The 12,295-nt window shown below is 42.1% G+C and overlaps 1 protein-coding gene across 1 annotated transcript; it reads left to right on the top strand.

The window, feature by feature from the left end:
• Positions 1-148: 148 nt before the first annotated feature.
• LOC119379184 (protein TEX261) lies at positions 149-11,278 on the top strand. Its single transcript, XM_037648397.2, has 6 exons — positions 149-315; positions 588-667; positions 755-908; positions 4,964-5,031; positions 5,117-5,231; positions 10,998-11,278. The coding sequence occupies exons 1-6, from the start codon at positions 246-248 to the stop codon at positions 11,114-11,116; spliced, it is 606 nt and encodes a 201-aa protein (XP_037504325.1). The 5' UTR covers positions 149-245; the 3' UTR covers positions 11,117-11,278.
• The last annotated feature ends 1,017 nt before the right edge of the window (positions 11,279-12,295 follow it).

The following is a 12,295-nucleotide window of genomic DNA, read 5'->3' as shown; positions in this document are numbered from 1 at the left end:
TATATCAGTAAAAACTATCACAATTACAAGTTGTGCTATTACTTTACGTCCACTTAATTGAACTGTTTTTCAAGCAGCCACAAAAGCAAACATTACAAAAGGTGGAGTTTGGCTTGACGACAGATTCGGTGAGATGCAAGATCCAGCGTGGCCGAAGCTGGCAACCAAAGCGCGCTAGGCGGATCGGCGGCGCACTGCAGCCGACAAGTTGCGTGGGACAGAAAGACTCGCGTTTTCCGAACGAAATGATTTATTTATATTTATTAAGTTGGGTGGCAACGTTCGTCCAAATATGTTTCTCCGTACTGGCAGTGGGTACGTTATAATTCACTTCCATGCTGACAGTAACAATCATTTCCCGGTGTGTGCAGCGGTTTGATGCGTTCTTGAAATACGGCGTTCGACAATTAAAAATGTATACTATCGCTTCGTCATAGATTATTGGTGCATGCCAGGTGTACTTGTGCTTTGAACTCCGAATAGCGAAATCACACCGACCGTACTTTATTGCCTTTTGATGCGTGACTTGGCGGTGCTTGCTGACGCGGTTGTCCTTCACATAAGTAAATATTCTTTTGTCATTTCAGCGGCTGGTTTGTATTACCTGGCCGAGCTTGTGGAAGAATTTACCGTTATGACTGGAAAGATCATTAGGATACTAATTTTGGTATGTGCATTTTTATTTTTTGCATTCTGTGTTTTGACGTAAGAGAGTTGTGACATTGGACTCAATGTATGATTTGCTGTGTTGCAGATTACGCTCGCCATTTACGTGGGGCTGTTCGTTTTTGAAGATCTTCCCATGACAATGATTGGCTGCGGCATGCTCAGCCAAGTGATGCATCTGCTGGTTTTGCGCACTTTTCCTTTTTTCAACCTCTATTCTGTGCCTTTCTTGTCAGCCACAGGTACGTGTTTTTGTACAGTACTAGCGAAGCCCGCAAGATAATGACAGTATGGAACCAAGGGCTTTGCATAGTGCACTTCCTATCGGGATAGAACTGTACACTTTGAGGCAATGCATGACTTTCTACAGAAAAGTGTCTATTCTAATTACAAACTGCTTCTGTTTGCATGACTGCCAACGCTGAGTATGCTTCAACACGATGTATGTATTGTGAGGTACCTGTAACTTACATATTTTCATGGAACGTCTTTTCTCATTATGCAGCCACTCACTCTCCAGCCTCTGAAAAAACTACATTGGCATTGTTGCATGCATGCATGCAGAACACTTATGCTTAGAGACTAGCCTTTCATTTAACATCAGTTCTGGTCAGTACTGGATTGATAATGGATGAGTACAGGAAACTGTATGTGCAGCTCTGAATGTGTCAGGAACAAATTCAAAATTGAAAGTATTTCACTACTGTTGATCTGTTAAAGGGCCCCTAAACCACCTCCGACAATTTTTTTAACATTTCAACTAAACGCGTGCGTCAAGTTCAGAAAGCCGTCACGATCAACAATGCCAAACGCGGCAGCGCTACGAGCTACGGGCGCCCCACAAATTCCAAGAAACAATCTCTTCTCCTCTCCGTGCCTTTCGGCATTTCTCATCCCCACAACGGTTCGCCATGACGTCAACACGTCATCTCCTTTTCATCTACAACACTCGTTTGTCCCCTCACAGGTACCTGCGCTTCCTTCACATCCTCCTCGAACAGTGAGGAGAAACACTCAGCCAGGAGGAGAGATGAGCCGACGAGCGAAGGAAAGAGTGAAACGAGTGAAGGCTCTTTTGTATTGTGGAAACAGGCAGACAGATGTCGATGTTGTGAGACCACAAATTATGTATTTCGTCTGGAACCATTTACACAGACATGAACAATAACACACGTGACCGTCTCGTGCTGGTTGCTTCGTCGTTGTCTTTTTCCTGGTCGGATTCTTGTAGCCCACACTAGTGCGCTACAGGGCCCCCCTTCTAGCGAGGAAGTCGTGGGTTTGTTGCAGGTGGCCAGGAGCAGACCGTTGAGCCGCAAAATGCGCACGGCGAGTATGGCAGTTCGAAGTGGTCGTAAGATGCAACGTTGTCAATGTGTCGGTGTCCAAGTACGCAGGCTTGAGACGGTCAACGGAAACAATGTCTTCCCGGCCGTTGATGAGCAGACGGAAGTGTTTAGGTGTACGGTTGACGACCTTAAACAGGCCATCATATGGGGGCTGCAAAGGAGGTCGCATGGCATGGTGTCGCACAAAAACGTGCCTGCAGTGTTGGAGGTCGGGACTGACATACACACTACGAGATGTTCGTCGTTGTGGAGGCGGAACCACAGTACACATAGCGTTGCGTAGATGGTATGCACAGTCGGAAACGTCTTTTCCTGGTCGTATTCTTGTAGTCCGTGCTAGTGCACTCCAGTATCATCAAAGGCATGTAACTCCGCAATTACGGCATCATTTCGGAAAATTCTCACAGCTAGGTGTTCATTGTAGACGCATCCACAACTGCAACACCACAACTAAATTTCAACCTCTGGGTGGTTTAGGGGCTCTTTTAAAGTTGAAATAGTTGCTAAGACTTCTCACCTGCCATGCCCTCTCAGCTTAGCAGTTAAGGTGTTACGCTGTTAAGCTCGAGGACCTGGGTCCAATTCCCTGCCATGGTGGCAGTATTTTTATTGTGACAAAATGCAAAAATAGCTGTGTGCTTAGATTTAGGTGCATGTTTTGACTAGGTGGGCAAAAAATCCAGTCACCACTATGGTGTGCTTTGTAATCATATTGTGGTTTTGGCATGGAATGCTCTATGATTTAATTTTTAGCTAAAATGTTACGTTGCGACTCACGAGGGCATGGGTTTTTGAATTGAATTGACTATTTGCAACAATATAAGCAATGTTGCGGGAGACCAGGGAAGAAAAGCTGATTGAAGAGCTTGAGTGTCCTGGCCACACTACACACGTCAGCACAACGGTGGTTGCAACAAGAACAAAAAATACACATACAGTGCAGTTTGATAATGATATGTGGCATTCATTTGTGCAAGGGCCAGTTATGGTCAATGAGACTTACTGTAATGCAAGAACAATGGTGTAATCAATAACAATGGAAAAGTGCAAGGTGGTTGTACGGAAGCCTAAAACCATGCGCAATAAAAGTGAGTGAAATATAATTGTCATAAAAATTATCACAGTGATGTTAAAGGTTTGCAATGAATATAAAAAGATGTATTGCAAAACAACCATGACTAAGATGCGTCAAAGATACTAGGCACTATGCCCTTACAAGGGCCTTTGCATGCAAGGGCCTTGAGGTGCATGCATTAAAGACATCGTACTGTCGTAGCAGCATCCTCTAGTGAGAGAATTTGCTAGGAATATTTTCTGTGAATGACTTGAAATGTTCCCACCTCTTCTAACTCGGCCCTGTGCAATGCTTATGCGGCCAAAGAACATATCATCATATGCTGGGTTTCTGGACATAGAAACATTGAAGGTAATGTGCTTCTTGTTAATATCATCACATCTAAAGCAACAAAGGCTAGCACCTCAACCATGCCTTTTCCTTCCATAGGTCTGAAACAGTTCCTGTGCGAAATGTGACAAGCTGTTGGCAACGCTTGTGGAACACTCAAACATCCAATAAGCTCCACTTAATTAAAGCACACATACAAAATCTTTATTGCACATGCTGCCATGCCCTTGCATGGAGGTACACGCAATAAAAACATTGTTGCACATCAGGTGATGATGTGCCTAGCATAATGGACATCTTAAGATACATTTCTTTACTACTACGTTTTTTATGTTTGATGTGTACCTCTCGCATCAGTTGTACATAGCACTTTAGGAGTACATTCTACACAGCCGCTTTACACATACCCATTGTCATTGATCAGGCAATTGCTTCTCCATTACTAAGTTTCTTGGCACTCTTTGGCCATAACTGGTCCTAGCGCCATGAACCACCGTGCATCATCATTTCCCTGTGGTACTTAATTCACAATTGTGAATAACAAATCAGTTAAACCCACCAGTGTGCAGCATGCAGAGTGATCACTCTAGTGAATGAAACTCAGTTATTGGATTGAGATAGAATGTAGGCATTGTTTTTGTTATGACCCTTTGCAACATGCATTATGATGGCTGTCTATAAATGCCTGAAGTTTACATAATTTGGTGCTAAGGTTCTGGAGAGTGAATTAAAAGCGAGTGGAGGTGTTAGAACAAACTATAGTGTATTTTATATCAATTAATTGCACTTGCAATGTAATTAATTGTCTAATTATTGTACACTCAAGCATCCCATGTTTATTCATAAAACACTTTCACCGAGCCACTCAAATTACGTACCATAGTTATCTGCTGGAGGCAAGAATTCCTAAAAAGTAAAAAGAAAAAAATCGTAATACCTGCTGAAATGCCCAACGTCTAGCGTCTCGTTAAACACGGTACTGCCTTCATCAAAGCGATCATGTGCAGCAAAATATATCACCCAGAAGTCATATGAAGGAACTTCAGGTAACAGGAATGTTTAATTTACCGTTAGCTCAGTTTTCGCAGTCTCTTCCTTGCCAATAGTGCTCAGAAATGGCAAAAGTGAGTCGCATCTCCAAACAAGGACACTTTGTCGCAAAGGGATAACAGTCGAAAGCTAACATTAGCCTGTATATGGGGGCTCGGGCGCTTCTCAAGTGAATTGATTTTCACTTTTTGCCCGAGCATTCCCGCATTATGATGATGCAAATAAATTTCAACTTCAACTTCAACTTACATAGCCAGCAGTAACTGGTTCTGGCTTAATTTTGGTCAAAAGTCATTGCTATCAGATATTATCATACCCAGTTACAGAAGGTAAGTGGAAGAGGAAGACTCCTTCAAAGGCACTCGGCATATAAGATATGTGGTCAGTCATTTAAAGCTGCTGAGAACTTAACTTTGGTCAGCGTACTAAGGGGTTTTTGAGGATCATTAATCCCAACAGCATGCCTAACCATTAATTTTTGTTTTCTTTCTAGCTCTTGTCATCCTGAACCACTACCTTGCATTCAACTTCTTCTCTAACAAGGCCTATACCTTCAGTGAGGCAAGTGTTATCATAAAATTTGTTAACATGGTAAATTTGTACCCCTTAGAGCATATACTGTATTAATGGTCATTTATCTATGCAGGTGCTTGCATACTTCACCCTCTGCCTCTGGCTGGTGCCATTTGCATTTGTGGTCTCACTTAATGCTAACGACAGCGTCCTCCCAACTCTTGCAGAACGGAGGCCACTTCTCAGTGGTATGTATGTAGTAAATTTTATTAATAAACTTTGGCTAAACAAGATGCACTTTTGCTAGACCTAACATTCAAGAAAGGTCAGTTTGCACTGAAACATTTTGTTCTTCACATGTGTAGTTGTAATGCCTCTATCCGGTCTCTATTCAGATGGAGAAATTTGTTCTCATCCATCTCACCATGATGGATTCTCTCAAAACAGTGCGCAATGCTGCAGTGGTACCTGTAGTACCACTGCAGCATTGCGCATTGCGCATATATCTGGTGATGTGCAGTTACTTTTTTTTTTTTTTATTAGTGTGATTTCCATTGGCTCCTAAGATAAACATGTACTTTCTTTTGTACCTAAATTGCAGGCTTCTCAGTTTACCTGACGTACAGTTGTTAACGGCATTACATTATCAGACTCCACCGCACTTTTCATTTTACATTTTTTTAGAAATTGAGAATAGTTTATATGCATGGGCCATTTTTTTTCTTGTTTTTTTTCTGATATCCTTATTTGATTCAACGTAAAAATTTCACTTTTTAGACTCCCATGCTATTGAACACTCACTGCCTTGCACACCATTTTTGCTTCTTGTACTACAGATTGCATCTATGGATGCTGTCTGTATATGTTGTTGACGTGCTATCTACAGGGTGTTGTTGTTTGGACAATACAGATTTTTAATGAAAATTCTGTGACAGTACGGCTCCTGTCGTTTTCACACACGAACTCTACATCGAGGCACAAATAATTTGCCCCAGCTGAAATGACACTGTTGCAACTAAATAACAAAACTCGTTAATTAACTTTTAAATTATGGACTTGAGGGCGGTCATTTATATTAGAAAGTTGTAGTGCGTGCCAGTTAATGGCATACCCATTTTTTAGAAATCACAAAAGTTGCATGTAATTCGAGATATTCATCATAGAATTTTAAGGGCAAAATTGAAACTGACGGCGCCCTGCGTGCAGGAAACATGGCCTCGCGGCTACGTACGACCAGAACTGCATGTGACTAGGAAGTTAGGAAATTTGAATGAAAGCACGCCAATGCAGAACCCGGTCAGGAAAATCGGCAATCATTCTGAAATACACAAGTAGACAGCTTAATCTTTGGGTGTGATCTGTGATGCTTATCTCTTTGTTTCATTAACTCGAAAAACTATGTCGCATGTTATGCAAGAAGACGCGCCACAGTGGCTGCTTCTGAGTTTTACGTTTCACAGAGAAAGAAAACTTTGACATTGTGCTTTTCTTGCGCACAGCTCAAAAGAAACACATAAGGACCAAACACCACACGCAAACGTAAGGCGATTCGCTGGCAAAAGTTAGATGACTTGCCACTTTTCAAGAAAAAATACAGCCACGATGCGCCTTCATTCAAATTCTGTCACTTCCTTGTCGCAGGTAGTTCCGGTCTGGCATAACAGTCACGTTTCGTGTGGACTGGGCACGATCAGTTTCAATATCGCTCCTGAAATTCAATGATGAATATCTCGAATTACATGCAACTTTCACGATTTCTAAAAAATGGGTATGCCATAAATTGTCATCCACTACAACTTTCTAATATGAACAGCTGCCCTCAAGTCAATAATGAAAAAATTAATTAGCAAGTTTTTGTTTATTAGTCACAACATTGTCATTTCAGCTGGGACAGAGTATTTCCACCACAACGTAGAGTTCGTGTGCGAAAGCAACAGGCACCTTACTGTCATAGGATTTTTATTAAAAATCTGTATTGTCAAAAAAAAAAGCACGCTGTATAGTGCAGTGGCACAGTGCATGCACCTTCAATAGAAGGAGCTTGTTTTTTGCAGCTACGACTATTTAGCTGGCTAGTATAGTAGCATTATGAGATATTGCAGTGTAGTCACCAAATTGAGTGTTACCATAGCATAATGTCTTTCACATTGTACACCTCATACTGTAACTTAAACCCACCAATGTCCTCTATACATCAGTGCAAAACAAGGGGTGGGGCGTTGATGATGAGAACAACACCTGTGCTAATTTCTCGCTGTTAGGTGGTCATATCCATAGAAGTCTCTTCATCACTTCTATTCCATTTGCCATTTGGATGGTAGCACTGCTTTACCCCACAAACGCGGCATCCTGTTTTTGGTTGTTAAAAGGACACTAAATAGAGATAAAGTAAATTAATCCTGCTTCTACTATGCCAAGAAAGGCTACTTACTATGAGAGGAGGCTTGGCAAGATGAAAGAAGTTGTAGCAGCAAAGAACACTGCCTGGAAGATCCTGCACCAGCACAGGATAATGCCATGGATTTTGATGGTTTCTCAGTAAACAAAAGTAGACTATATTGCATTTAAAGAAGTACTGACATGATTTCGAGGCATAACAAAAGGAACATTTTTCATTTCCTTAGCATGCGGTGTTAATGCTCTCCACACACCGGAGCCAGGAACCTTATATAAAATATTTTAGTGTGATTTTAAAGTTTTTATCGCACAGCATCTACAGGCCAGCCCCACTGCAATGGACATTGTGATGATGAGTCAGCACAGATTGCTGGGTTTGTGAACTTTGCATCCTGCGTGTGGCCGAAAATTGCTGTTGGAGTCGCTGGATGACAATTCACTCATCGGTGCTTACGTGCACCACATGCAACTAGACCTGTGCACTGGTGTTTCCACCTCCGGCGGCGGTGTGTGAACGGCGTGGGGTTCAACGGATTGACGGCTGCGTGGCATGGAAAAAAGGGGGGGGGGGTAGATTAGAGAGTTGGGGGGGAGAGAAAGTAGTCCCTTGAATTTAGAAAAAGAAAAAACATGCAGAAACTGTGGGCTCGCCTTTTTTCTGGAGAGCTGCATTGTCTCCACTGTAAAGAGTGCGTCCGTTGGAAGAATCAAATAATCCGGTGCCTGTTCGTCTTTACTTCTATACTTATTTATTTATTTACACGAGTAAAAATGAAAGGAATAAAGTGTACAAGCACATAAATATATTTATTTTATTTATATATGCATAGTGTAGTATGTCCAAGACTCCAAGAATATACTCTCCAGCGAGTTGGGATGTCGGCCTTTAATGCTGGAGGATGCCGCACCGTCGAGGTCGTGCAATACTCGTGAGACTTCTGGAGGAAAGAAAGATAAGGAACTTTTGGTGAAGTATTGTATTTTATGTTCAGATTCCCCGTTCGGATTAAAAGAAAAGACAAATGGCGTTGCACCACAATTATTGTGTGGCGGTGTCGTGATTACTCTTGAGACTCAGGCGGTGGCGCAGAGCTGCGAGAGCAAAGCAAGCGGTGGCAGCAGCGCACAGGTCTCTGTGCACCTAACAGCAAATGACACAGCTGGTGCTATTACGTCTCGAGTTGCTGTCCCTACATGACTCAGAACTACATCAGACTGTGTTGACACATCACTGTGAAACCACCCCCTCAATATCTGAATTGAAAATGTCTTCTTAAAGTAGCGGTATTAAAATACATTCCGAGGCACCACAATACTCTTATTGTTATCGAAACCAGTGTTTTTATTTAGCACAACAATACGAAAATTTCTAAAATTTGTGTCAGTACTTCTTTAAAGACCTCAAAGTCTGAGCTTATAAAGTTTCAAGAACCTTTACAGCATGTAAAGGCCCAAATAAGTGAAAATATTTCAACTTGAAATCCATGGTGCCGTGTTGGTGTACCAGCACTGCCTCATTGGCTCAAATTTTTCAGAAGGCATGGCACTTTGGTTTTAACACAAAAGTGTTACTTGGCTATGTTGGCGAAAACGCCTGCCTGCAGGGCGTCCACAATATGCATGTCCAGAAGACACGTGACCTCTGCCACCACACTGATGCTAACAATGCACCTTTCCAATGAGGGAGTCATAGGTACCACCGTAACCCCTCAGGGCTGTTGTAGGTATGCGTACTCCATCCTCCCTTCCCTAAATGCACTCCGTCAGTCTTGTATTCCAACCGGTCCAGAAATGGAGTGCTCCCTCTCTTCTGGTGGCCATAGCAATTTGCAGCCTCGAATTAGGAGAGGGGGATCCCCACAACAGAAGGGGAAGTCTTGACTAAAAGGGTGTGCGCCATTGTCCACCCTATCACTTGGCCTTCAACTTCTTTAAAGACAGCGCTCGGCAAGTCGCAGAAGGAGGCAGCCAAGGTCGATGTCAAATTGAACACCCCCATTGAGGCCATCGCGATATCGAGAAGTATGTGCATCAACCTCTCATTCACCTATATCTCATACCTGGTGCGAGATGTGATGTATGTCTCCACCTACCATTTGGATCACAAGGCTATGATGGTGCCTATGTACATGGCTGTAAGTACGCTGCCATCAGAACTGCAAGAGGATGACAACACCAGAGACTGCTAAAAGATACCACACATAATGCTGTGGTGGTTGTGCTTCGTACTACTGTTGCCGATTGCTCTTTGATTGTACCAAATCATGCAAATAAACACTGTTTGGCCTCTTGCATTGCCTCATTCTTTATAACTAGGTCACGGTGTTTTTGGATAAATCCGAAAAAATCTGATAAACTGTCGGCGGTAAAATTTTTGACAATTTGGATTTATCCGTTAAACTCTGAGTTTAACGGCCAATATGACCCTGTTCCATTCTTTATCGATAGGGCATGTCCCTAAGTGGTCATTGATACATCGGCTGGTTTTGCCGATTTAAACTTTACCTCATGTCAGCAGTATCTCATAGACGGCACCCATCGCACGTTTCACAAAAGGCTTGTCGTGCACAGAGCGAGAGACATTAATGTATGCGTATGTAGGGCCCCCGGGAGCGCGAGACGACATCTTGATATACCGTCCGCTGGCGGCAATGGGGCGCGCCAGACGACATAGAATATATGGACCTCATAAAGTATACTTGTGTCTTTTACAACGAGCTTTAAAGTTGTAAAACGCACAAACACAGGTGTTTTGTATTCAAGTATTTGTGCATTTGTGTATATTTGTTTGTGTGATGAAACCTTCCAGACAACTAAAATATGCTTTGTGTGTTCTGATGTTTTCGTGATCAGATATTGTTCCATCTAAGATATTGGGGATATTGAGAATAATGCAAAATTCAACCCTGAAGTTCGGAGAATTAGGGATTTACGAAAAGTAAACTTCGATAAGCACCGAATTTCAAGAAAAATAAGCTCCGAAAACACGGAGCCCTATTTATAACACAACTGCGCAACACCACTTTGCAGCACCCCTCTCTAACAACTACTAGCCAAAAGGAATGCTTCAGTACTCTGCAACTCCTCTGCAACTTTTTATATCTTGTTTTAGTAATGAACCTCCTAAAGCAAATCAAACAAAAATGGCATTTTAAAAAAATATTTCATGAGGCCAAACTAATCTAGCGTTTCTCATTAATGACCCTTTAAGGAGTATTTAGCAATGTGTAATCATGCACACATTTGCTGGAACTGCACATCATGTTGTCATTAACTGATTTCCTGAATGAATGTGTTTCCACTGTAGTGATGACATTCAGGGGAAAAGGCTCAAGGCCATATCCAGGCCACTGCACACGGATCAACACCACTGCACACGGATTTAGATGTTGGTGCACAATACAGAACCCCAAATAGTCAAAATTAATCAGGTGTCCTCTACTATGGCACCCTTCATAATGCAAGGATAGTTTATACCTCTGAACCCCTTGAACTTAATTCACTTGTGTGTTTGGTTTCTTTTTAAAGGAAAAGTGCAGTCGGTACCAAATGCTTGTGTTAAGAATATTGCATGTCACATATACACTAAAACCAAGTTTTGTTTGCATTTTTTTTAGATGACAATGATGTTGTTTCAAACTACTTCTCTCAGCGAAACAAGCGCTACAACTTGCTCTCATTCTTCAACAAGGCCAAAGAGTCCGTCTTGCCTCAACGGGTCAAGAAAGTGTTTTGAACGTCCCGGTAATTAGGCCAAGTGTTCTTTTCCTATGGCCTCCCATGAGACACGCAGAGTGGTCTTTATGTAAATATGCACATCAAGACTGTTGGTATTTGTGCCCGTGTGTGTGCAGCTTTTATTTGTAAGTAGGAAAATAAAACCCTGGCAACGACTGCATTTGCAGACCGTTCTTTATTGGTGTACTAGGTAAAACATGTCTGAGAGTGAACAACGGGCCTCTTCATTTTGTCGTCATCTCGCATAATTATATTCCACAGTATGTACAAGTGTTGCCAGTATTTGTGGCAGAAGCTGAAATTCTTGAACGCATAATTAAGTTTGCCTTACAGTTGTAGTAGATGCTCTTGCTTTTCTGAATAGCCTGGAAACTGGAAAGAGAAAAATATGATCAAGTGATGTGACATATGATTGGAATGCACTAGTACAAGTTGAAAAGAAAGGGCTCTAGAATAGCTTAATGATGCTGAAGTTTAAGGTTTGGCAAAATCCTGTCATGTTGGGATAAAACATTGTGAAAGGTAGAAAAAATTCAGGAGTGCTCTGCTGACCAAAGTAAAACTGAATGAAAGAAAGGCTTTTCAGCGCCCACAGGGGAGCCTTGTTCACAGGTTTTAAAAAAAATGCATTAGAACAGTTTGTGTGAACATGCTTGAACAAGGGTTGTGGCTTGGGCTAGCTGGTGTACCATACTTGAGAAGTGGTGTAGTGGGAAACAAAACAAAGGACAGATGACGACCAAAACAAGCGCTTGAACATGTGATGCAGACAGCAAGCATACACTGACAACGGATTGCCATTGCTCCTGTTCGAAGTGTGCGGAGTAATCTATATCGTGAGCGATTCAAGATAAGGGCATCGAGATAACCCCTTTTCTCTAGCAAAAACACGTGCCTTCCCCCAGTCCTTAGCATCTCTGCTGGAAGTGGCAAGCTCAGCCAAAGCATTGGATTTCTTCTTTCCTCCTATCATAGTTGTGCATCTTGAGCCACCTTTCAAGATCACCAGTTTCACCAATATACACGTAGTCACAATCACCACATGGGGTGATGTATGCCACACGTGGGAATTTCTCTTTTGGTAATTTTTTTTTTAACATTTGGTGAGCAATTGTTGCAGTTTTTGGTTTGGCATGTGTGCCACTTAACTGTTATAGAAATGCAAAACACTGCATAG

The sequence above is a fragment of the Rhipicephalus sanguineus genome, chromosome 1 (assembly GCF_013339695.2).
Source record: "Rhipicephalus sanguineus isolate Rsan-2018 chromosome 1, BIME_Rsan_1.4, whole genome shotgun sequence".
Taxonomy (NCBI): Eukaryota; Metazoa; Arthropoda; class Arachnida; order Ixodida; family Ixodidae; genus Rhipicephalus; species Rhipicephalus sanguineus.
Note: the sequence above shows the minus strand (reverse complement) of the source record. Positions and strands in the feature narration are given on the sequence as shown.